This window comes from Talpa europaea (assembly GCF_964194135.1).
Source record: "Talpa europaea genome assembly, chromosome: 9".
NCBI classification, from domain to species: domain Eukaryota; kingdom Metazoa; phylum Chordata; class Mammalia; order Eulipotyphla; family Talpidae; genus Talpa; species Talpa europaea.
This window is the reverse complement of record NC_140076.1, coordinates 10,564,562-10,590,276: the sequence shown is the minus strand read 5'-3', so window position 1 is coordinate 10,590,276 and position 25,715 is coordinate 10,564,562. Positions and strand designations below refer to the sequence as shown.

General features: G+C 50.3%; 1 protein-coding gene across 1 annotated transcript in view; it reads left to right on the top strand.

Moving 5' to 3' along the window:
• Nucleotides 1-2,583: 2,583 nt before the first annotated feature.
• TMCO4 (transmembrane and coiled-coil domains 4) overlaps nt 2,584-25,715 on the top strand; it is a gene marked incomplete at both ends in the record, with an annotated part of 53,983 nt that continues 30,851 nt past the window's right edge. The window contains 8 exons of the mRNA XM_084243304.1: nt 2,584-2,753; nt 4,403-4,577; nt 5,298-5,325; nt 12,585-12,717; nt 19,597-19,694; nt 20,695-20,838; nt 21,601-21,720; nt 25,335-25,499. Coding sequence (XP_084099430.1) covers nt 2,584-2,753; nt 4,403-4,577; nt 5,298-5,325; nt 12,585-12,717; nt 19,597-19,694; nt 20,695-20,838; nt 21,601-21,720; nt 25,335-25,499 — 1,033 coding nt within the window. The remainder of the gene's footprint in view (nt 2,754-4,402; nt 4,578-5,297; nt 5,326-12,584; nt 12,718-19,596; nt 19,695-20,694; nt 20,839-21,600; nt 21,721-25,334; nt 25,500-25,715) is intronic.

Here is a 25,715-nt window from a genome sequence, read left to right as displayed (position 1 = left end):
CAGGACATGTTTGTGAAATGACTCTCTACTCCCATGACAGACAAAAATAACATTTTTTTGGTGACACATAATAGCTAGACAGGATCCATCGCTGAGCCTTGCAGTCAGGCTCCACTCCAGGATAACCCCCATCCATCCTGGGCCTGGACTTTGCAGTAGCCTTCAGCTGCCACCTTATTCTCACTGTGTTCTCACCCTGAGAGGCGGGGCTCTTCTGGGTCCAGGTAGAGGAACCTGCAGGGGACCGAGACCCAGGGGAATGACCTCAGTGGCAAGTCACCAGATTCCTCCCTTCCACATCTTAGGGACTCAAAAACTGGTTTTTCTGCTTTGCTGACCCAGAGCAATTTGCATATTTCTTCAAAGAACCATCTAGAAGCTGAACAGCCTGTTTTCAGATTCAGAGAGAGAGGAGGCCCATAGTTGTTTCTTGAAATGTGGGCATTATTTAAGGGCTCTCTTTCTTTGGAACACTCATCATTATTTAAAATTGTCTTACCGTAAATATTGGAGTATACATTTTATCTCTCTCCACGGTGGAGGGTCTTGTGGGTTTGCAGCAAGGCTCTTCATATAGAGGGAAGCCAATACATGTTTATGAAGTTAATTAACTGGTTAACTTGGGGTAGAGGTGAATACTTATTTTTATTTATTTATTTATTTATTTATTTTTTTATAGAGGCATGTTTTTATTTATTTATTTGTTTGTTTGTTTGTTTTTTTTGTTTATACATGCACTGGGTACAGTCAGAAGCACGGGAGGGTGAGAGAATTCACCAGAGCCAGAGCGGGGAGCAGAGCAGGCAGAAGGACCGAAGCACACTGCTGAGGGGAGCAGCGGGCGGCAGGAGAGGTCTGCGCGCCATGTGGGACCCTCCTCCAGTGGCCGGGGAGCAGCCAGGGATAGAACCGGCGCCGCAGAGGCCGCGGGCAGCTTCGCAACCCTGCGCTCAACTGCTGTGCCACCGGGGAGGCCCGTGAATACTTATTTTTAATTTACTTAGACATTAAGAAAAGGTCTTAAGGGCCTCCCCGGTGTCGCAGCGGTTGAGCACTAGGTTGCAAAGCTGCCCGCAGCCTCTGCAGTGCCAGTTGGATCCCCGGCTGTAACAGGGTGGTCCCCAGGAAAGGGGGAAGTTCCAGATTCCCTGCCCCTCCCAAGGGAGGGTAGAGCTGAGCAGGAAGAGAAGAAGCTGCAGAAGAGACTGAGGAAGGAAGCTGGATGGAGCTAGGAGACCTGGAAGAGGCGCATGGAGCCTAGACACGTGAAGAAACTGTGCTTGTCTTTTGGTCGTGGACTGGGTGACACAGATGTGGGTGAGACCCGTGGGGAGGTGACCATGGCAGTTTTTATCTTGATGTTGATTTTGCTCTTTTCCTTCCGGGCTTGTTTGGTTGTTTCTGGCCCTTTTCTGTGGGTCCCCACTGGAAGATGCTGTAGACTTGTGGCAGGCTTTGGGGCTTTGCTCTGGGCCAATCCCATTTGGATGGACTTTTACCCACGAGGGGATGGGTAACTTTGGGTGCTTCATTTAGAAACTAGACTCTTTGCCTTACCTGTATTGTTTCCTAGGTTTATTAAAGTTCCTTCCCATTAAAGTCTCCTATGTTTTGTGTTGATGCGGCGGATGGCAGAACCCATGTAGAATAGGCAGGTTTGCGGGGTTTGGGCTGCCCCTCTCCCTGTCCTATAACACGGCCACCAGGCAAGGGTCCCACATGGTGCACTGACCTCTCCTGCTGCCCGCTGCTCCTCTCAGCAGTGTACTTCATCGGTCTGCCTGTTCTGTTCCCCGCTCTGGCTCTGGTGAATTCTCTCACCCTACCCAGTGCTTGTATAAATAAATAAATAAATCTTGAAAATAAATAAATAAATAAAGCTGACCCCCCTTCCCCGGACTAACCTGCACTTGGGCCCTCCTGTCCTTGGACACCCCACTTGGCTTGTTTTGTTTCCTTCCCTCTCCTCCCCACTTCTTCTCCCCATTTGCCACCTAGGAAGGAAGGAAAAAGTAAAGGGAGCAGTAGGGAAAGTGGAAGAATAAGCTCTCTCTCCTTCCTTCTTTCTTCCTGTGCTTTCATGAAATATCGCATACAGGGATTGCAGCATCTTAAGCATACAGCTCAATGGATTTTTAAATACATTAATACCCATGTAATGAATCTCTTGACAAGATATAGAATGTTTCTATCACCCGAAGTCTCCCTGTGGCCCTGCTCATTCAGTATTCCCTCCCATAAGTAACTCTTCTGACTTCTATCAGCATAGATTGGCTTGACCTATATATTTTATGAAATATCTCTTCAACTCTTTTATCCATTTTAATTTGCCTTGTTTTTCTTGATGAATTATAAGAGTTGTTTACGTATTGTGGATACAAACCCTTTGTTGATATGCCTATTGCAAATATGTCCCCTTAGTCCATGGCCTGTATTTTTACTCTCTTAAAGGTGAGTTTTAATGAAGGCTAATTTATCAATCTCTCCTTTTGTGATTGGTGATTTTTGTGTCCCGTGTAAGTAACCTTTGCTTGCCCCCAGGTGCACTTCTCACTCTGATTTTTTTTACCTGCAGGGCTGGACATGGCTACAGGGAGCAGATCAAGCCAGTCGCTACCACAGGGGGCTGGGCCAGTCATGGAGGGGGAGCCACGTGTGCCCACAGGCCGGGATATGGTGGAGGCCAACCGCTTCGCCTATGCCGCCCTATGTAGCATCTCTCTGTCCCAGCTATTCCCAGAACCTGAGGAAAGGTAAGTGCTTTTGTCTCAATGAGGGAATGTCATGCTTCTTCAGGGATACAATTATTATCAGTCAAGCAACCTCCCAGGAAATACCAGATACTACAAAGAGCTCCCAACCTGGCAGGGGGTTAAGACTTTCCTCATCAGTACTCACGCATTTATATCTTCACCAAGCATTTTCTGCGTGCCTGCTGCACACCAGGCACCTTTTGAAGTACGAGGAAGGTACACATGAATAAGGTGAATAAGGCAGACACTATCCCTGCCCTCAAGTGGGTCACAGTCTAGTGGGGGAGAAATCCATTAATTCATGCAACATACATTTGTTGAGTACCTACTATGTGCTGGGTGTCGTGCAAGGTGCTGTGGAGGAAACAAAGAAGAGCACAGCCTGGCTCTTGCCCTCCAAGTGTTTACAACTGAGGGGTGCCCAAAGTGCTGATGGCAATCCTGGATAGATGTCAAAAGCACATGATGGGTATAAATCAGGTGCCATGGGGGCATAAAATGACAGCATTGTTATCTGCCCTTGCCCATGTCTAGCACATGCACGTGTTCAAGTCCTACATCTGGAGTCAGGATAGCAGCATTACGAGCTTAGACTTTGGCCTTCAAGGATTCTGGGGGGTTAGGGGGTACAGATGAGTGAGTTTGGAGGCAGGAGGAATACAGTTGTCTTGGGAAACCAGGACAGTGACCAAAAGGTGGAGGGGGCACTGATGAGATGGACTTCGCTCAGAGACAATGGAATTGACTTGAGGACAGGTTGGAGATTGTGGGAGGGGCAGAGGGAGGCACTCACTATCCCCAAAGGTCCAGGCGGGAAGGGGATCCTAGAAGGACAGAGATACCTCTGGACTCAGGCCTTGTTCAAATCCTACCTCTGCCACTTTCTAGTTGTATATGACGTTGGCAAGGTCACTTAACTTCCATCGGCATCAGTCTCTGCATCTGTAGAATGGGGCTAATAATACCTACCCCACAGAGTGATTATAGCATTAAATAAAGCACATAGTAGGCTCTCAGTAAATGGCAGGGATTACTTGCTAATTCTGTGAACTTAATTTATTTACCCAAATTTCCTCATTTGTAAAGTGGAGACAACACTGAAACTGGAACTTAACAGTCCGTATTTGGGGCCATAGGTATTAGAACACTGTACTAAAACAGATTTAAACAACAGGGGTTTTGTTTTCCTCATCTAACAAGAAATCCAAAGAGAGTTAGTTCCAGAGTTGATTCAGTGCCTCAAAAGGCATTGGGGTTGGCTTCTCTGATGTCCTCCTGGCCATCCCCTCCTGATCACAGAATGGCTGCAACAGCTCCACACATCACACCCACCCAAGACAGAGCCCAAGGGAGGAGGAGGGGGGGTTCTGGAGTCTTTGATCAGGAAGGAAATCTTCCTGGAATACCCTGGACTAATCCAAGATACTCTCCTTTTGTGTCATTACCTCCAGTCACATGCCCCAGCATTCCCTGCAAGGGAGGTTGAGAGCAAATTAAAGCACTTTCCACTTTCAACCTCAGAAAGAGCTGGGGAATTACTGCTGCTGAGAAACAGCATCGATCAGAGAGGGTGGTTCCAAGGAGGGAATGTGTTGCTGGCCCTTGCAGAGCCTGGCTGTTGTGGGGATTTAACTGTGCCTGTCTTTCAGCTCTTTCTGCACAGAGTTTGTAGCAGGCCTGGTGAAGTGGCTGGACTTATCTGAAGCCGTCTTGCCAACCATGACTGCCTTTGCCAGCGGCCTTGGAGGAGAAGGAGTGGACGTGTTTGTTCAGATTTTATTGAAGGACCCCATCTTGAAGGAAGACCCTATGATAATCACCCAGGTACACCCCCAAACCCTGTCCTTCGGTGGTGCCTACTGGGGAAAGTAGAATAAATGATTTGCAATCATTCTGGAAGTTACTTTTAGTGGGGTGAGGTGATTGAAAGATAAAATATTTCATCATCATGTATTGTGGTGATCACAGCTGATGTCAAATTAGCATTATTGAGCATATACTGTTGATTTATTATTTAAATAGTGCTTATTACATATTAGTACTTTTACATATATTAGCTCATTAAATTCTTAAAGTAACTTTATAAGGTAGGTAATATGATAGTCCCATTTTACAGATGAGAAGCTGAGGCACAGAGAAGTTTGGTAACTAGGTCAAGGTCACACAGCTGACAAGTAGCTGAGCCAGGATTGAACAGCCTGACTCCAGAGTCCATGCTCCTTACTGCTAAGCTGTGGTGCCTCTTTCTAGAACCAGCAGCACTGCCATGTGCCTTGGGGCTTGTCACTTGCCTGCTCTTTGTGCAGTTGAAGCAGGTAGAAACTTGTGACAGAGACGCAAGGGAGCAGATTTAAAAGAGCCCTTCCCCTCCCTCATTTCACTCCCAGAAATGCTCACAGATCAATTTCCCTGCTTACACATTTGGCTCACTAGGGTAAAGGGCAGCCTTGCTCTCCCACTGAGTAAGACTCGGTAAACATTTGTCAAGTGAGCGGGCTGATTGCATCTCCCCTCACCACTAATCCCTGTCACCCTTTCCCCTAGGACCTCCTGAGCTTCTCACTCAAGGATGGTGAGTTGATTTTTCTCACTTCCGTAAGTTGTGGGCACTCGTCTACCCTGTGGGGCCAGCAAAGCCAGTGATGGGCGTCACTCCTGCGGTCAACCCTGTGGTACCCACCACCCCCGTGGTCTTTTTGGTTCGAGGAAGGGAAGCTGATGAGCACATCATAGCCAGCAACTGCAACACTGATGGGCAGTTAGTGCTTGTGGGGTGGGTGGGTGGGTGGATGGAAGAAAGGATAGAGAACCGAAGGGGATGGGTGGGTGCGTGGACAATAGACAGAGTGGCTGGGTGGACAGAAGAGTGGGAGGAGGGAAGGGCGGAGGGTGGAGAGTCTGCATGGATGGAAGGATGGACGGACGGACTGACAGAAGGCTGGATGGACAGAAGTGTGGTGGACAGAAGAATGGATGGAAGTCCTTTCTTAAGAGAATGAGTTTAGATACTAAGCAAGGTGGTTTGTGTGAATCTGAGGGCTAGTGTCTTCCTCTACAGAGACATGGGGCAGCATCTCTTTGTGCTGCTGGGTTTCTCTCTGGCAGTGAGGCAGGGGATTAATCATGGGATCAGCCCAGGAAAGCAACATGACAAGCTGCATTTCTAAGAACTTCCTGGAAAGTTGACTTTTACCTACAGTATTAGGATCTCAGTCACAAAACTGCCATCTTGGCAGCTGGTGGGTGCTAATCATTTTTGGGAGCTAATCATTTTCTCCTCCTTCAGTAAAACCCACAAAGCCCACACAACTGAAAAAAAAAGGTCTTTTAAATGTTGAAGGTTAAACTGAATCTGCACTAGTAACTCTCCACCTGGATTTCTCAATGTCTGGACAGGACAGCTTCTTGTTGTGGGGGCCGTCCTGATCCTCAGGGTGCTTGGGCAGCATCCCTGGCCTCTACTCACTAGATGTCTGTGGTGCTTCCTGTGTTGTGACAGCCAGAAATGTCCCCGTGAACTGCCAGATGTCCTCTGGGGACCAGCCATCCCTGCTTGAGGACTGCTGCTGGATTTGGCCACCTCCCGGGGAGCCATGAGATTGTTCGTCGGGGCTAATCTTCATCACAAATTATTCTAGTTCCTCTCCAAGGCCCTTTCCATGAGCTAGCAATTCTCCGGTCATTTATAATCCTCGGGTCAACTGCTAAGGGAGCTGCTACTATCCCCACTTCCCAGAGAGGAAGTGGAGGCTTGCGGTTAAGTAAGCGGCCCAGGACTACATGTCAAAATAAGTTTCAAAATCCCATCTAAGGCAAAGTGAGTTTCACTGTGGGTCAATGCATCGGTGCCCAAAAACTTCAGCTGCACCCCAATTTTTGCCTTTGTACCCCAAATCCAGAGATGGCACGAGCATGTGGCGTGGAGCCTGAGGTACATACGGCCCAACACAGGCCAGTATGCTCCTCACACTAACCTCTACTCTATTACTGAATTGCAAACCCGCCTCCCCCAGTAGACAAGACTCAAGATGCCTCTGGTCCTGGTGAAAAGTGAACATTGCCACTGGCTGCTGGGTTCTCTGTCCCCAGCCTCGAGATTCCACAGCTTGCTATGGAAACTGGCTGGTTTATCCATTCCGCTTATCCAAACCGGGCACAGTGCCAGGCCCTGTGCTAAAATGCTTTAGATTCATTAGTTGAAACCCCACATGACCCTCGGAAGAAAATGCTTTTATGGTTCCCATTTTGCAAAAGGGGAAACTGAAGCACAGAGCATGAAATAACTGCTCAAGGTCACACAGCTGGAAAGTAAGGGGAGGAGCAGGCCTGGGTTGAAGCCAGTCTACTCTGAATGCCATGGTGCCTCCCACTTGAAAATAAATTGATACAACCCTCAGCCTTGCAGCTGACTTTAAGAGGATTTGATGAGACCAGAAGGAAGGGGGTGGAGGGTACAGGGGAGGGGCCAGAGGAGAGCGGATCTCACCAGCATCTTGCAAGGTGGGACTGGAGGAGGTTTCACAAGTGGCTTCTCGCCGCCCATCTAGCTGAGACTCTGTTTCCAAACAGACCCCTGGTCTTGAAGTTAAGCTGTTGCCACCTTAGCACAACAAATTAAGGGTGTTAACTTTCCTCCCAAAATAAGTCTTGAGAAAAAAAAGGGAGGAGAAAAGGCAGGAGCCACAGCTAAAACAATGTGACTTCAACTCTCTCTACCCTATAAGGGGCCCATTCTTCCCTGCAGCCTCACAAGGGAAGATGCTGGAAGGAAAACATTTATGCTTAAACTTAGTTCCCCTCAGTGGGCATTGTGGCATGAGAGTGGAGTAACAGGTGGTTTCATTATAAGGGGAAAACAAAAAAACAATCTTCAGGATGAAGATGTGGACAGATATCCTAAACGTTGCAATTAGGAAAGCTGGCAAACGGGCGACGGATCCACAGGAGAGACATGGGTCCCAATTCAGCAGCAGGCAGCTCACAACCTCACCCCAGCAGCCCCGGCTTCCCCATGTCTCTTACCAGAGAGCAGAAATGCAACCATTTACCATAAAAAGAGTGAGATCAGCCCCACTTAGTGAGCACTTACTGCATCCCAGGTGCTAGCCAGACTCCTCACAGGTATCTTTTTATCAACAAAAGCCAGATATGAAAATGGTGGTCTTGTCCCATCTGACTGATGAAAACACTGAGGCTTAGAGAGATCAAGAAATTTACCTGAAACCACAGGTAGAGAGGAACCTGGTAGGTATAGAGGAAATTCACCTCCTGGTGTGTGAACAACAAAGGCTAACATTCTGCCTCAGCTTTCTCTCTTTGGCCTGGAGGGCAGTCCCCAAAGAGGAAGAATTGACCTTGATCTCTTCCCAAAGGTCTGGGATCCTGCCCTGGCAGGAAAAGCAAGGAAAAGCTCCCGGCTGGGACATGGGGCCCTACTGAGGTGCAAGGCCGGCCCATGCTTGAAATGGAGATGGTGCTGCCCCCTAGGGGGAGGTGGGGTTGTTACCACCAGGCCTGGGGTGCAGCCTTTATTGAGTGCCCCACTTCTGGCCTGCTGCTCATCCTTAATGCACAGAATGGTAGCTTCTCTGTTGTGAGGCGCTGGTGGCAGAGGATCCCCCCACCAACAGGGTGGGTTCTGCCCTGGGCGTCACGAACATAGCTGACTGTGGACATGGCGCATCCTCGAAATTTTACAGCTTGCTATGGAAACTGGCTGGTTTATCCATTCAGTAGAGAAAAATGGGGCACCCAATTGCGCCACCCCCTACAGCACTCACCAGCTGGGTGACCCAGGGCATGTGACCTAAGCTCTCTGTCTCAGTTTCCTTTTTGATAACACACCTGGTGGTTGGAAGGATTTAGTAAATGAGCACCGGTCAGGTTCACAGTGAGCAGTGGGGTAAACAAGCTTCCAGGCTTGATGTGATAGTTACTAGCAGTGATAAAGTCCCCTCCAGCATAGCCCTCCTCCCCTACTTCGAATCTCTCCCAACAGATAACCATTCTTAGTTCGTTCATTCATTCATTCATTCATTCTGCAGAAATTCCATCCTTCACTCATACAGGCTTAAGTACTTACGATTGGGGCTCTTACATGCTATAGGGGGAGGCAAAATAAGCAGGCCGATTTAACAATCAAGTTGTAAATGATGATAAAAAAAAAAACAGGTGGTAAGGGCATAGAAAGCAGTGAGTGAGTCAGGGAGGACTTCTTGGAGGAAGTGACTTGAGGAAGGAACTGAGTGACTGATGAGCAGGTCCAGGGGATGGCATTCCAAGTGTCATCAAACCGCTGACATTTAACACTGAAGAGATAACCCTCTTCTCCCCATGAAGAAGAAAGGCCCTACCGGTAAACCTGCTCTCCTTGTCCCCTGGAGGAGCAGGACCCAGAGGGTTTGAAAACAGAGTCTCAGCTAGAGGGGGAGCAGGCAAAGGCCCTCCGTTTCCGGGAGGTGTTGAGCACACCAGAGAGCTTCAGTCAGTTAATGAGCCAACACACCTTCACTAGAAATCTAATTGAGGGTCTTTCTTTGTTCAGGCATTGAGGGGTGGAGAGGGAGAACCAGACAGTAAACCTAGTCATAGAGCAATGGCAGGACTAGGGGGAGGGGACAGGGTGATGAAGGTCTGGGCTGCTCTACTTTTGAGGCTGGTAGTAAATTTGAGATCTGCCTGAGGACAGTGTTCTAGTTGGAACAGCAAGTGCTAAGGCCCTGGGGCTGGAATGAGCTTGACTTCTTGGTAGGACAGATGCTGGTGCATGTAACAGACCTACTGAACGTGGGGTGAGAGAGGGTGGCAGAAGGGGCCTGGTGATGTACAGCTTCTTGGACCATGGGAAGAAATGTGCATTTTATTCTAAGTGCATCGGGAAACCATTGGAGAGTTTTCGGTTGGGGGAGAGAACACGGTCAGTTCTCCAGCTTTAAGGAATCCCTCTGGTTGCTGAGTGGCAGAGAGTGTGGGGCAAGAGCACTGGGGAAAAGTGGAGGTGGGGAGTGATGGCGGTCTGGGTGCCCATGGAGATGGGGCTCACTGGTGAGATTCAGAATATGCATTGGGGTGCAGTTGTCAGCACTACCTGGTGGTTTCCCTGGTGGGAGTTGGGAAAGGAGAAGAATCAAAAACAATGCCCATGATTTTGGCCTAAACCCCAGGACAAGCTACATGGACCTTTGAGGAGTGAGCTGGTCACCTGCCCAGTTGACCAGAGAAACCCTATATCCCAGGTAGCCCCAGGACTCACACCCCTCCCCCACAACCTACCACCTACCTTAGATGACCCCTACACAGGCAGACTTCCCAGAGCCCCATGCCTGAGCACACCTTGAAAGGTGACTCACCCGTGCACTGACAGGCTGTATCCTAAAAGCTCACTCACTGCAGCTTTGATCAATGGACTAAGCTTTAGTGGCTAATTATAATTGCCACCAATTAATCATCATGGCCCAGACATGGTTCCTTTCCACCGCTCAATTATCACCTGGGTGCAATAGCCTGTGATATGGAGGGAGCTGGAAACTTCTTTGTTGCACTGTTTTCATTGACCTAGTAACCCCAAGACGCGACGCTGTTCCCCAGCACGTATACAGTTCCTCGTCTCACCAGACAGCCTCCGGCAGCTGGGCAAATGCTGCAGGCCACAGCTCCCTGAGGACCCCAAGCCACAGAAGCCACTGGCTTAATATGCAGAAGTTGAAGTAGTAACCACTATTACTTTAGTATAATACGATTGCCCAGCGTTGCAAATACCCAAAAGTGGAGTCTAGTTCTGTACTATTCACCGAGGGCTGTCATGGACCAGCAGTCCTCTCCTGGACTGGGCCCTCAAAACTCTGTGAGGTGACTCTTACTCTCCATTTTGCACCTCAACACTGATGAGCTGTTTCCCCAATATTAGATCATGAGTTGGATCCCTACCTGGGTTCTGTCAAATCATTGATTGAATATTTGTTCTTTGTGCTCGGCACTAGAATTGGGACGGAGCGGTGAAAAAGACTGTGCTTATAAAGTTTATATTTCAGCGGGGGAAACATTGTAAAAAGCAAACAAGTAAAATGTTGAGAGATTTCAAAGGCATAGTGACTCCCCAAAGATGTCCACACCCTAATACCTGGAATCTGTCCATATGTCATCTTACATGGCAAAATGGACTCTGCAGGTGTACTTAATGACGGGTCTTGAGGTTGGGAGTGAACCTGTGTTGTCCAGGTAAACACAGCCCAACCACCAGGCCGCCAAGAGGCCTGCAGAGGACCTAGGCCAAATAGGGGTCGTCGGGAGGACAGATGCAGAGGCTATAGCAACTGGAGAGAAGGGGCCACAAATCAAGGAAGGCCAGCAGCCTTGGAAACTGCTAGAGGCAAGGACAGATTCTTCCTACACCTTCCAGAAGGAACCAGCCTGCAACCCTTGATTTTAGAACTTCTGACTCCCAGAACTGCAAGATAATAAATCTGTATTGTCTCAAGCTGGTGACTTGTCACAGCAGCCATGGGGGTCTGACACAGCTTGCTTTGCACAAAGCACTGCTGTGAATTATTTATGCTTATCTCAGGAAAAGTTGGATCCCGGTCAAGTGAGCCACAGCCCACTTTTAATAGGGCCATTAAAAGTGAGCCACCCTCTCAGCCATGAGGGCACAGAGACCTTCTGTCACGAGGGGAGGCACCCCTGCAAACCCCGAAGTCAGAGGCCACAGCCTGGTGTGGGAGCAAGTGGAGGTGAGCCCTCAGGCCCTGAGCACGGGCTGGGTCCTGTGGGCAGAGATGAGATGGAGGTAGAGAGGCCTGTGAAAATTTGCCTGGCCCAGACCAGGCGGGGATGGAAGACGGGAAAGGGACACGGGAGAGGTTTTCAGGTGGGCGCCATCAGACTGGGACCCTGCATGTGAGGGGCGGGGAGGGAGACTCCGGTCTCTGGTGTGGGTGGCGGTGTGTTCTGGGGTGGGGCACCCAAGAGGAGACAAAGCAGGGTTCTATATGCCTTGAAGGCACATGGGACATGGTTAACAGCTTAGGCTGGTCCTGGGATCTGCCTGGTAAAATAGGGGCACCCTAGGTAGGACCCCATCCATTGTGCCGCCTGAGACAGAAACCCCTTCAATAGGACAGATGTCTCTCGACCACTTTGAGGTCCAGACTTGGCTAGCAGATGTTAAGATAGTCCTGCTAGTTTCTGGGCTATGTAAACAGAGTTTAGATCGCCTTTGGATAGATTTTGGTAGATTAATTTTTCCAATTATAAAATCAATCGGCATTATTGGGTCATTTTGAAAAGGCAAAAGAAACTCACATTTTGTCTTCTAGCACCTGTCTGATCACCCCTAACAGCTTCAGGATTGAAAATTTAAAAAACAACAACAACAACAATAACCCTTACTCATTTGGTGAGAAGTGTCACCTTGCTCCAGATGACTGTCCAGCATTCCTTCCAGGCAGCTGTGCTGTTGTTGGGGTGACTGGTTCCCGAGGGCCTGTGCACTTTGGATGCCAGGGTTTGGATTTTAAGAATTACACCGGTGTTATCACCTCTGTCCGCAGTGCTTGCAATGCTGTTTCTTCTGCTTAGAGTGAAGAAGCTCACGTTCACAGAACTTGTGCATAAGTTCTGTAAAAAAGGCCTGGCTGTGGGAACTGCCATCCCAGGCTGAGCTTCCGAGGTATAGGACGGTGTAGGAAGAATCCTGGCATGGCTGAAAGCAAATAGCCTGCATTTTTGTTTAGGGGTGAAGCACTTAAGTATATGGAACCATTTTCAAACTAAAACCAAAAACCGCGTCTGTGCTTAACGCTGAGCTGACCCCCACGCGGTTTCTCTCCCCAGGACACTATGATGCCCGGGCCCGCGTCCTCATCTGCCACGTGAGCTCCCTCCTCCGAGTGCCCTTGGGGGAGCTGGATGTCCTTGAAGAAACGTTCCTTGAGAGCCTGAAAGAAACCAAAGAGGAGGAATCTGAGTAAGGGAGCCCCGGGACCCCAGCCCCCTTTAGGAGCTGGTGCAGTGAGGGAGCCCTGACTGGCTGTGACCTTGGCAAGTCACTCCCCCTCTCTGGACCCCTGTCCGTGTTGTGTCAGGAGAGGCTTGATCTGTGACTTGAATGTCCCAGGGCCCCCGCACCCTGTCCATGGGCTGGAGTGGCCTGGATTCAGAGTCCACCTCTGGCACGCAGCTGCCCCCCGCTTCTCTAAGCCACAATATTCTTATCTGTCTAACAGCATTAGGGCACCATTCTCCCAGAGTCACTGTGAAGAACGAATTGGAGCACATTGTAAAGTGCTTGCCCCAAGGCTGGCACGTAGCCGGGGCTGGCAGATAGGAATGCTCTCCGCCCTGCCCCCACCCTTGCTCCTACGAGCGTCCAGCAGCTTTGCTATCTGAGTGTGGTCAGGAGTGTGCCGAGGGAAATTAGCCTGAGACTTGGCCAGACCTCAGCTCTCTGCTGAACATCTAACGGAGGATCTAATCCCAGAGCAATAAATCAATCCCGGTCGCGGCCTAATTGTGGGCTCCTTGCACCAGGCACGTCGCCCCAGCCCCGGGCTTTGAGAGCCGGGCTGCACCAGCTGGGAATTTCCTCTGGGAAGCCAAGTTAAGAACTGGAGCCGCCCTCCCGGCGGGGTTTGTAGAGCAAAGGGAAGGGGTGTTTCCTGGAGAAAAGAGGAGACTTGGCCTGTTGAAATAAGCTGAAACCAGACTTGTTTTGACTCCCAGGCCTGAGTCAGTAAAGAAAGACGGAGGTCAAGGCCAGGTGCTGGGACCACAGCTCGGTCTAATTCTTTGGCTGTATTGGGTGTTGGCAGGATCCTCTATACCTTGAAATAAAGTCATCCCTACTGTTTGGAAATCTTGTCAGAAACATCTTTCCCAGAGGATTTGTTCTGATAACACCGCAATGCCAGAGCGGGAAGATGGAAAACAGAAGTTCTAACCCAGCCCAGCTCTGAACACCTGGGAGCTGTGTGGTCTTGGGAAGAGATTTGACTTGGCGGGGCCTCAGTTTCCTCACCTGCAGGATGGGGCCGATCATTGCATTCTCCTGTTCAGGTTCAAATGAGTGCATGCATGGAATGCGCTTGGGCACAGTGACTTGCCCAGAGCACCTGGTTGGCAAGTCCCTCATTGCTGTGATGATATTCTACTGCCGTTGCTCTTTCCTCGGGAAATGACTGCCCATGTGTAATTTTTTTATTTAATTCCAGGCATTTGGCATTTGGTTCTGTCTCTTGGTTCTGTCTACGGTCTCTGGAAGACCTGAGACCCGAGGACAGAGTGGGGATGCTTGACCGGGATGCCTGGTTCTTAGTTGACTCTGCTGCTGAGGGGCCCTGGCCACATCACTGTCTCCGGGCACTCACACCAGTTTTTACACTGACACTAGCAGAGGATGGAATGATGCTAGGTCTCTTTTAACTTTGAGGGTGAATGATACTAGGTCTCTTTTTACTCTGAGGGTTCATATATCTGCGAGGTGAGCTTACTGCTCAGCACCCCAGGCTATCCTTTGCAGCTGCATGTGATGCTGTTCTCAGTCCCCACCTGAGCCCTGAGGCCATCCAAGTAGCCCCATTTATTGGCCACTTGACTTCTCTGTGCCTCAGCTGCTTATCTCTAACTGGAGAATAAGGGTAGTAGTTGAGGGGGGAGTGTTGATTCAGTTAATTCACTCATATTGAAAGCTTGATTCAGTTAATTCACGCATATCGAAAGCTTGGGACAGAGCCTGGCCCACAGTAGGCCTCAGGAAAAGTCAGCTAGTGCACTGCTGGAGGTTTATTTTGATGACCTCATAATGACATTGATAACATCTTTTATTGAGTGCTCATCACAATCTCCTGCTAGTTCAGCAGCTGAAGAAAGTCAGCAGGTTGACATGACCACCACAGTCCACACAGCTGGCCAGTGGCAGCCTCTGATTCAACCACCAGATGACAGCCACTAACCATGTAGCTCAAGGCTGACAATCGCGTGGGTGCCCTCCTTAAATGGACAGAAAGCAGTAAAGATAAGTCTTTTATGGGACTTTCTGAGCCTTCATTGGAAGAGAGTGTCGCTGGCCTTCCCAGAGATAAGCCCTCCCTCTGTTGTCTCTGTCAACTGGAAGAGAGTGATGGTAAGGGTGCTAAGGGTCAGGAACACCCTCTCGTGGGAGATGAAATGCAACAAACAGAACATATTTGTGGATCCTGGGGTGGGCCGCGTGGGTATCTCCCCCTTCACTGGGGACCTGTGTCTCCCCCTGAGCTTTGGGCCAAATCTGTGACTTGACCTCAGCACTGTCTTGGGAAGGCTGCTGTGGAACACCCACTCCAGGTCACTTCTGGCACCCCAGGAGGGGAGCGTGGCCAGGGACTGTACGGTGGTGTTGGTTGCCATGGAATCTCACCAGCGGGCCGAGTCAGTAATAAGAAGAGGAATTCACTTAATTTAGTGTTACGCCCTGAATTCTCACATCCAAACACGGGAAGCAATGTAGCTCAGAGCTCACATCTCCTCTTGCGCTGTAGATATGGAAATTCAGACAGTTGGAGTAATTGCAGGAGCAAAATGTTGTGACAATTAGTGATGACTGAGAAAGCTGCTCATTTTATGTACCAAAGTGTTAAGGACCTTCAGGAACTTAAATAATTAGGGAAATCAATTGGTAATGCAGGTAAACATAAGAGACAGTGCCTTCACTAAATCACTTTAGGGAAAATATTCTCTCTGATTCATAAATATTTATAAATACTTTAATAATACAAAGCAGAATATTAGAGCAGAGTATACTGTCCATCCTTCCCTTAGAAGACTGACTTGATAAACTAATGTTCATTCATTTAAAACAACCTTCAAGGGCTGATTTACTTCTTAGTTCTTTTATTCTCTTTCAGCCATAAGCCTTGCCTGCCATAAACTCAGCTAAAAGGGATGACTGTCTAATATCATAGATATTAGATATCACCACAGGGACGATCTAGGAGCAGATGGCACTGAGAAATGTCAAAGGTGCCAACTCAAGAACTTGACCGTGTTCTCAGTAGTGCATCTATAGCAATCATTAAAATTGTCTGACATTTCAGATCTGTCCTAACACCCCCAGAAGTCATCACACTGATAGTGATTGACTGTGGACGTCCACCCTCACCCCTCTGGTTGTCACACCGATGGACAGCGAGTGGGGGCATTGATCACTGCAGCCAAATGTTCACATCCAGTGCTTATTTCAATGATCACACTGCTCAAGCATCCTTTTCTGAGCTTTCTCTAGGCCCCAAGCCCAAGGCCAGCTGCTAAGGGTGAAGAAAGGAAAGGGCCCATCTATGCCCTGAGGGCTTAGCCTGCGATTCTCAAATATGGAATACAACAGATCCCCGGAGCACCTTGTTACAGTGAATTTCTTCACCTCATGCCCAGAACTTCTGCACCAGGAAGCTGTACTTTTAAAGTGACCCCTGGGGGTGCACTGCAATAATCCAAAGCCCACTCTTTGAAAATCAAAGGTGTACAAGTCCAGGGTGCTTCAGTGCAAAGTATTAGAGGGCCCAAATCAGGGCATTTATGCCACCTGGGGGATCAGGTCAGCTTCCTGGAGGAGGTGACTCTAGAAGGATGAGTAATGTTTAACCAGAGGAAGGAAGGTGAGAAGGCCCTTGGCAACCAAGGGCAACAGGAACATCAGCGCTGAGGCGGGTCGGGTCCCTGCAGGCGGGTCATTGTTTCTGACACTAGAGTATCAGTTTGGAAGTGATGAGCAATAAGGCTGTGAAGGGAGGTAAGAACCTGGTCACAGAGGGCCTGAGTGTCACGTGGGGAGGGGACACCATCCTCAGGACAGAGAGAGGACCAGGAGCGAGGCAGACACCCCAGGCCCTACTTTCCTGCTTGACATTGGCCCTTGTGGGGGTGCTGTCGTCACCCTCCATTTCCAGTCCCCAGTGAGGAAACTGAGGTTCAGAAAAACTGGTGAGATCATGCCTGAGCTGGGCCCAAACTCCCAAACTAGTTCCCTCGCGGTGCTGACTCCAGCTGCTGCACGCGTGCTCTCCTGACACGTTCCCTGTGCACATCGTCAGCAGCTGAATTTTTCTTTGAACTCTGCAAAAAGCAATTAATTTCCAACCTTCTTGTTGGCGCTGAATGGTACTAGCAATTAGAGGCCAAAGTCTATCTGCAGCCTGTGCTTAGGAGGAAATTATCTTAAGAACGAAAGGAATGATAACATCAGCAAACACACTGAACTATCACTTTACCCAGCGAGTGCAAATGGGTGATCTCATAGCCCTCACCGTGCCCCCGAGACTGGGCACTGTCACTGTCCCCACTGGCTGAATGAGGAAACCCAGCTGGGACACATGATTATCACATAGTCACAAAGTTCAGAAGTGACTGTATCCATCAGCATAGACTAGGTTCAGCTGCAGTAACGAATGGCTTCAAGTCTGTTGTTACAGCAACCAAGGTGTAGCTCTTACTCACACCACAAGTCCATTGCAGGTAGGCTCAGAGTCTAGTCCACAGTCTTTTTTTTTTTTTTCATCATTCATTTTTGTACAATATTTGATTTCTCCCCTCAAGGGTAGTTCCCCTAAATCCCCCTCCATCACATCACCTGTGAGCCATCACTATAGTCCCTTGTGCTCTTCCCTCCCCTGTTTTGACCTCTTCTTCCCTCTGCTTCCCTGCTGTGTGCCTCAAATCTATGGTCAGCTTGCAAGTTTTGCCTTTTTCCTGACCCTTTGTTCAGTTTCCCTATAGTCCACCTACAAGTGAAACCATCTGATATTTTTCTTTTTCTTTATTTCACTGAGCATAATCCCTTCCAGCTCCAGATCTGCCACACAATCCAGCAATTCCACTCCTAGGAATCTACCCAAAGGACACAGTCTCTTGTCCTGGGTCCCATGTTGACAATGTGACCTCTATGTGGAAGGTTGCTGGTCTTGGAGCCAAGCAGAAGGAGACATGTCAGGCTCTTGCACACACCCCTTGCACCCACATTTCAATGCCTAGAAAGCATCATGGGACTTCACTGTTCAACAGGGCAGGGATGTTTACTCTTTCTGGAAGGACGAGCTCTGCAGGGAGAGGTAACTGGATGTTTGGTGAATAGTGACACTTCACCACCATAACCCAAGCAGGAGTTAGGCCCTGTAGCCAATGGAGGTTGAATCCTGACATCAGAGCCCAGGCTTTCCATCACACTCCTGCCTTCCACCTTTCTAGACGCATGTGGTTCAACCTCGCCCCCCATGTCTGGTGGCACCAATTTCCATCATGGCAAACCAGCACTCTGGTGTGCACAGACATATTTGTCTTTGGCTTCTGCCTCTCTGTAGTGAAGCAAGTGAGAAGCACCAGGGGCTACCCCCAGGAAGGAGGTGCTTAAGGAAAAAGTCTGTTGTGGTGAGCTGGCAGTGAACAAAAAGCATAGCAGACTCCAGAGGCCCAACTCAGATCCCATTGCTTTTCGATGAGAGGGTGGGCGATCTATTTCCCAATATAATGTACAGTTCATGAGGACAGAGAGGAGGGATGCCAGTGTTGGCTGAGGGTTGAGTCTACGCATCATCCTGCTCACTAATACTCACAACCAGAAGAGCCAGCATGTCGCCTGCTCTCAGCAAAAGTGTGTTGATTGAGTAGCTAAAGAAGGAAGGAGTTTAATCTTCACAGATGCACACCCTTGGGAGGTAGATGTTGTTGTCCCCATTTTACAAAAGAGGAAACTGAGGCCCAGGGAGACGCAGGAGTGTGATAACCCCGAGCAGCAGCTGCCACTCCTTGAGGTGTCATATCTTTATGCTAAGTACTTGAGACAGTCTCTTCTCTGATCCCATGGCCCCTCCAGCAGTGGGTCCTGTTACTCCTGCACTTGCATATACTATGGAGACAAGAATATGGAATGAGATAAACCACGTGACATGCAAAGTACAGTGCCTAGCAAATGGGAAGTCCTCAATAAATATTAAGCATCCTACTTTCTTATACTCATCCTCTGCTATCACTCTCCATTAAGTTGTCCGAACTACATCTTAGTTCAGAGTTTGTGCTGGTAATGACCTCACCAACCCACCATCGGTCCCCTGTCCTGCCCCAGAGCAGTGAGGGCTGAGTGCCCAACAGGAAAACAGGGCTTAGTGGAGCCTGAGTGCACACCATGGCCACTCCCAGAATTCATCAGCCCCCCTCCACCCCTTAAATAATTTCCTGGCATGTGCATTATAGTGTTTGGATTTCAAGTCTGTTTCCTAGTCCAGCCAGATACCCTGTGTCTTTTAATTGGTGAATTTAGTCCAGTAACATTTAGAGTAATTATTGATACATGAAAATCTGTTGCTGCCATTTTGTCTTTAGTTTTGTGAGCAAGTCGAGCTATTGCCCCAAGGTCAGCATTGCCAGTGCAGTCATTTCTCTGACCCAGCTTTGAAATGATTATAATAAAGGGAATTGGTTTGCAGATAGCTCAGAGGGAGATGGACCAGATTGGGGGGGGAAGGGGGAGAGGGGAGGGAGGAGGAAGATGATGGAATTTGTGATACTATTTGGTACCTGTTCTGGATCCATCTATTTAAAGATAGTTTTTTTTTGTGTGCTTCTTTTGCTATTATCTTTTTGTCTTTTCATTATTCAAATTGCAACCCCATTAGGATGGATCCCTTGGGTAAGTAGCATATCCCACATGCTGGGGCTCCCTAGCTGGCTGTTAGAATGTTCTCAGCTTGTCCAAACCACTGCTGGGTCCAGGGTAACTTTGGTGTCTTGTCCTGCATGGCAGAGTTCCCAGCATTGATCCCAGTCTGGGGGTTGGTGGCGGGAGGTCTCAACCTGGCCCCAAAGACCAACTTCTTCTCCCCAGGACGGCTGAAGCATCCCGGAAGAAGAAAGAAAACCGCAGGAAATGGAAGCGTTACCTCCTGATAGGCCTGGCGACTGTCGGAGGCGGGACAGTGATCGGTATGAGCCCAGTGGCCCTCGGACCCGGGAAGTGCAGAGTGCGGGGAGATACTAGCCTGCAGAGTGGAGAGAGTAGGGGATCTGCTGGGAGGTGGCACGTAGTAGGTGCTCCGTCAGCAGGAAGTATGTTCATTAGAATTGTTAGAAGTGTTCTGGAAAGCAGTGGACAACGGATGGGAAGAACCTGGCAACCCATATCCCCACTCCCACTGTTAGCATGTGATAGAGGGGTACCCAGGGACCCCAAACTGTTAAGGGGTACATGTTCTAAAAGGGGTTAGGCCACCCACATGCACAAAAGCAAAGGTGTAGACTCTTGTGATAGATTTTCAATAGAATTGATGTTCAGAGAGAGACAAGAATTTCAAATGACAGCAAACTCAAAAATTTGCCCATCACCTCATGGGCCAATGTCCAGCCAAACAGTCTTGACCCAACGCAGGGCGACTGAGCCCAAAAGCTTTCCAAAAGTTTAAGGCACCTTCTGGCAAGGGACCACAAGAAGGGGGTTAGGCAGGTCCCACAGAGCTGGGACAGGATAGACGCGAAATTTAAAATATACCCCACGATCCAATATGAGGTCAAGATTATAGACACCATAGTCTCACCAGGCCAGAATCAGCCTCCCCACGTGTCTCTTTTCCAAGCCTCTCTTCCAAGTGTCCCCATGTCTCCCTTCCATGTGTCTGCCCCAGCAGTACCAAGGTACAAATAGAAGCCAGAAGTAAAGCAAGAGCTTGAACATGTTCATATAAGCCAGCGTGGCCACTTAACCCCTCCCCTAGTGTCCAGAAGCCCCTCATTCAGGAAGTCAGGTTCATGGCACGCTGGGAGTTGTAGTTCTTTGAGCCTGCAGTCTCTCTGGCGTGGAAGTGGAGGGTGGAGTCCGTCAGCCACCAGGAGATGGACTCCTTTCAGGATGCCAGTCACTGACTCCCAGGTAGCTGCTTATTGTTCCTCTAACCCCACCTCTGCCCACCATGGGCTGCTTTGCTCGCAGGCGTCACCGGAGGGCTGGCTGCCCCTCTTGTTGCAGCCGGAGCTGCGACGATCATCGGCAGTGCTGGGGCAGCGGCACTGGGCTCAGTGGCCGGCATCGCCGTCATGACCTCACTGTTCGGTGCAGCGGGAGCCGGCCTGACAGGTAAGGTTTAAAAGGAATTCAGCCAGGCTGGCCCGGGCCCTCACAGACAGCTGAAGATCTCCCCAGCGGTGGCTCCCAGGAGACAGAGGAAGACATGGCTTTCTCACTCTGGGTCCCAGTCCCGCCAGAACAGCGGGCTTCACACAGAACTGGGCCAGTAGCTTGGCATGGGTGGGGGACGGGCTGAGTGGGAGAAACGGCACCTTGCAGAGGCTTCTGTGACAGTCTGTCACAAAAGTGACCTGGACCTGCCTCCAAGCAGTCCTCCCCAGAGGCCTGGGCTTCCTCTCGGAAGAGAGCTGGTGGCCATGGTTCCTTACCAGCGTTGCCTGCGGGAGTTCTTCTAAATCCTGGGTCAACAGCCCCCTACTCACACAGATTCCTATTCTACTCCCCAAGGGGGTGGCATGCCCCACTTTGAGAATCTTGGTCAGTTGGGTCCACATTTCCTGAGAGGAGGGCGTTGTTCCTCTAAAGTTCACAAGCAAGAAAAATGATAGGGAACCAACTGAGTCAGGACATGGTTATAAGCCTGGGCGCTGAGTCCCCCCTTACTCTGACCCTCCCCACCCCGCCAGTACCGGCCAGCCTGTGGAAGCTTCTCACGTGGTCTGTGACCAGGGGCAATAATGGTACCTGCCTTGGGAGTTAGAAAATGAGAGGTGTTTGTCCAGGGGACAGAGATCACTGCCGAGCATGTAAGCAGAGAGCTATTCTAATGTCCCCAGTCGCCTCTACTCTGTCTCCTGTCTGCATCTTTAGGATATAAGATGAAGAAGCGTGTGGGGGCCATTGAAGAGTTCACGTTTCTGCCTCTGACCGAGGGCAGGCAGCTTCACATTACCATCGCCATCACGGGCTGGCTGGCGTCTGGCAAATACCGTAAGACTAAGAGCGGATCGGAGAAGGTGGTGGATGGGCATGGGCTTTGAGTGAGTGTTGCAGGCCAGACCCTGGCCTAGACGCTTGCCAGTGTATGTCTTTGAGGGTGGGTAGGGGAGCCCCATTTAGCAAAAAGGAAACTGGGTTTCAAATGTTCAAAGTGAGATGACTTCTTCCCATATCCATCTTTCCATCTATCCATCCAGCTCATCCATTTACAAATCCATCTGTCCATCCACCCATCAGTTCATCTCCTCAGTAGTATTTATAGAGCGCTGTACAACCACGTGCCAATCACTGAGCCACACTCCATGGAACAAGGTCCATGGCAGGAGAGAGACCATTAAGCAAGTAATTAGGGGGAAGCGTTATGGATGGCACACTAGGGTAAGCCCAGAGTGTTTCGGAGGAATGAGGAAGGTCTCTGGAGAAAGTGACATTTAGGCTAAGGACTGGCTGGAAGTTAGCTGGGTAGAGCGGGAGCAAGAAGCATAAATCAAGCACAAGGACAGCATGTGCAAAGGCCCTGTGGTGCAAATAAACTTAAAGGAGTGCAGGCAAGAAGGTGGGCAGGGCCACAGGAGCACATGAGCTGTGGCAAGGAGTTTGAGTTAATCTGTAGAGCAAGGGAAGACAGCAAAGGACTTGACACATGTGTGTGAGACATCAGTGTGCCTTGGTTGTGACCTCAGTCACTTTGCTTAACCTCTCTGTGCCTTGGCTGCTTCATTTATAAAGTAGAACAAATCATTCCTGCCTTTCAAGCTACTTCCAAAGATTAAACAAGATAATAAGCAAAAGGCTACCCGTTTCTACTTGGCTTTCCACAAACATCAGTTCACACTATTGTTCTAACTTGAACGTATATGTCTTGTGGGCAGTCTAAGCAGGGTGGCTGTGAGGACTGACACCATGGCCCACTCACTGCCTGGCCCATCTTTGCAAGCACCTGGCGTGAGGCTCAGCAAACAGTTCAGTACTCAGCAAGCAGGGCAGGCCAACCAGATACTGATCACCTCCTGGTTCCCAAATCTCAGGGACCCAAGGTGGAAGCCAGCGGTGACACCAAGAAAGCAAGTGAAAAAATGGCCAGGCTCTGTTTGGAGACATAACTAGCGTCTTTGGCATGTGGCCGCCAGGCCTCGTCCCCATGCATGTGTCTCCGTTAGCTGAGCACCTGGCACTCACCCTGAGCCAAGCATCCTGCCCACTTGATAGATGCCACTTCTTGTGACCCCCTAGGTTACCTTGTGTGACCCTCAAGGCCACGTGGCAGTAGAGGGCAGATACAGGACTTGAACCTGGGTCTCCTGACCAAAAGCTCATGGGTTTCTGTTCATTTTCATTATATGATGCTACAGAGAGACAGGACGGAGCAAGAGCTAGTGTCTAAATGAACTTATGTATGGAGAACAAATCCTTGTCTTTGCTTTACCCCCTTGTGCTCAGTATCCCCAAGTGAAAGGTCAAGTTTATCTGGGGAGACAGCCACCTAGTTCAGTTTGATCTCCAGATAGAGAAGTTGGTTACAAGAAATATTACCAAGCTAGCTTAAGTTCAGGATGGAAATATGTCACCTTTCCTGTCTCCCAACAGCAAGAAAGAAGCCTTAGTGCACCACAGCCTGCTTCTGTGCCCGATGGGAGTAATCAGACTTTCTCAGCCCCTGCTTGTGAAGCAGGGTCATGTGTGATGGTGCTAACAGCTTTGCAGCTGCCTTCTGCCCAGACCTGTGCATGTGGCTCACTGAGGCCCTCACTTCAAGATAGGGAGGTGGGCGTATCGCTCCCATTTTACAGAAGAGGGACCTGAGGCTCCTGAGGGCTACCTAGGGCCACTGTGCTTATCAGGGTCGGCAGGGCAGGGCTCACCCCATTCTGCCTGGCGCCATAACCCACGTCCTTGGCACAGGCAGCGAATGCCGAGTAGCTCCCTGCAGTTTCCATAAGCTGTTCCTGCAGCTTCTCACGTGATCCCCGTGAGGCCGTGAGTCAGATGTTGTTTCGTTCTAGCAGGTGCAGAACGAGGTTCAGAGGGCAGCGTGCCCAGCAATGAGTCATGCCGCCAGGGAGCTCCACAGCCCACAGCCCAGCCAGCTGCCCACATGCCATGAGCCCCCAGCCCCACACCACCCGCTGTTGAGTTATCCCTGGGCCCTGGCAGTCCTGTGCCTGCAGCGGGGAGTGAGCAGTCCCAGGATGGTCTTCATCTCCTTATAGCATCCTTGAAAGGGGATGAGGCCTGTGGTCTGGGCAGTGAGCACCTTTGGGGAGCTGCCTCCACTCATTCATTCATTCAACACGTTTTCATGAGTGCTTACTACACACCACGTCACCAGGCGTCCGGGGTCTCATGCTATGGGAGAGACGTGCAATCAACAGAGGACGCGAAAGTAGACGTGTGGCTGCGGCTAGGATGAGAACTTAGGAGAAGTGCAGAGGGCCCCTTCAGAGGGGTCAGGAGCTTCCATGGAAGTGGCAGTTGGACTGAAAGCTCAAAGACAAGAAAAGGTCACTTGAGCCACAGATGAAAAAGTGTGGGGGCCAGACCAGGGGTTCTTCTGTGCTCCCACAGCCCCTGCCTCCTCCAGGAATGGAGTGACTATGTGATGCTTGCACGCCCCTCCCGGTCCCTGGACCTGAAGCCCTTTTATCCAGGTGACTCCATTTCCTGGACTGTCGAGTGGGGCTCCTTGCGGCGCCCTATTTCAGAGGCTATGAGAAGGCTACGTGGAAGAGTCCCTGTGAAGGCAGCCAGCAGCACCTAGTGTGGCTCACTGAGCACTCCCTGCGTCAGTCACCGCCTGTGTCCTCGGGCCGGGCTCGGAGTCTGGCACAGTATAGACAGCGGTTAGTGCTGCAGTATGAACAAGCGGATGAATAACCAATGGGCGAACAAACCAGAAACGTGTGTTTCTGTAGGGCAAAGTGTAGGTTAGGGAGGGATAATCGAGGAGGCTGTGCAGGTGACAGGGGCAGGTGACAGGTCACGGAGAGCCTGAGTGTTGCACTGGGGAGGAGACACCATCCTCAGGGCAGGAAGACCAGGAGCGAGACAGACACCCGTGGCCATATTTTCCTGCTTGACGTTGGCTGCTGCAGGGGTGCTGTCCTCATCCTCCACTTCCAGTCCCTCAGTGAGGAAACTGAGGTTCAGGAAAGTTGGTGAGATCATGGCTGAGCTGGGCCCAAACTTCCAGACTTGAGCTGCTGCTGAAGCAAAGCCTGTCTGCTTGTCCTGAGGTGATCCCAAGCCCTCAGCAGCCCGGTGCCAAAATCACCTCAGGGTGGAAGAAAACAGCACCTGACACACTTACTCTTCCAGCTGCTCTGTGAAGGGATGTGAACATTAGCCTCTCCACAGAGCAAGTGGGGCTCAGGTGGGAGAGTGTGGTGCCCAGTCACCCAATTACTCGTGAATGCAGAGTCAAGCCCCAGCCTGCTGACTCCAGGGTGGCCCGGGATCCATCTGGGAGTTCTGTCTGCACCACCAAAGGTGTTCATTGGCAGAGGGTGGGCCTCTTGTCTCCCCCCAAGGGTGAGTGTCCCCTGTGGCCTGTCTGAGAAAGTGGGGTGAAGCCAGGAGAGACCTCCACCTCCCTGTGTCCTCCCCAGGCACCTTCAGCGCCCCTTGGGCTGCCCTGGCCCGCAGCCGCGAGCAGTACTGCCTGGCCTGGGAGGCCAAGTACCTAATGGAGCTCGGCAACGCCCTGGAGACTATCCTCAGTGGTCTTGCCAACATGGTGGCCCAGGAGGCCCTGAAGTACACGGTGTTGTCTGGTAAGCCTCCCCCTCCCTGCCACCGGCAGCAGGCCATGCCCCCCACCCACACTGCACACGCCCAGGCCCCCAGCAAGGCAGGCCCTGTGCTCAGCTCTAGGAAGGTGAGCTAAGGCTGTATTCCTGTCTGTGAAAAGTTTATGGTCTCTGTGAGGAGAAGACAGGTAAACAGCCTATCACATCATCACACAGCATGTCCATTAGCTGCTGCCGCAT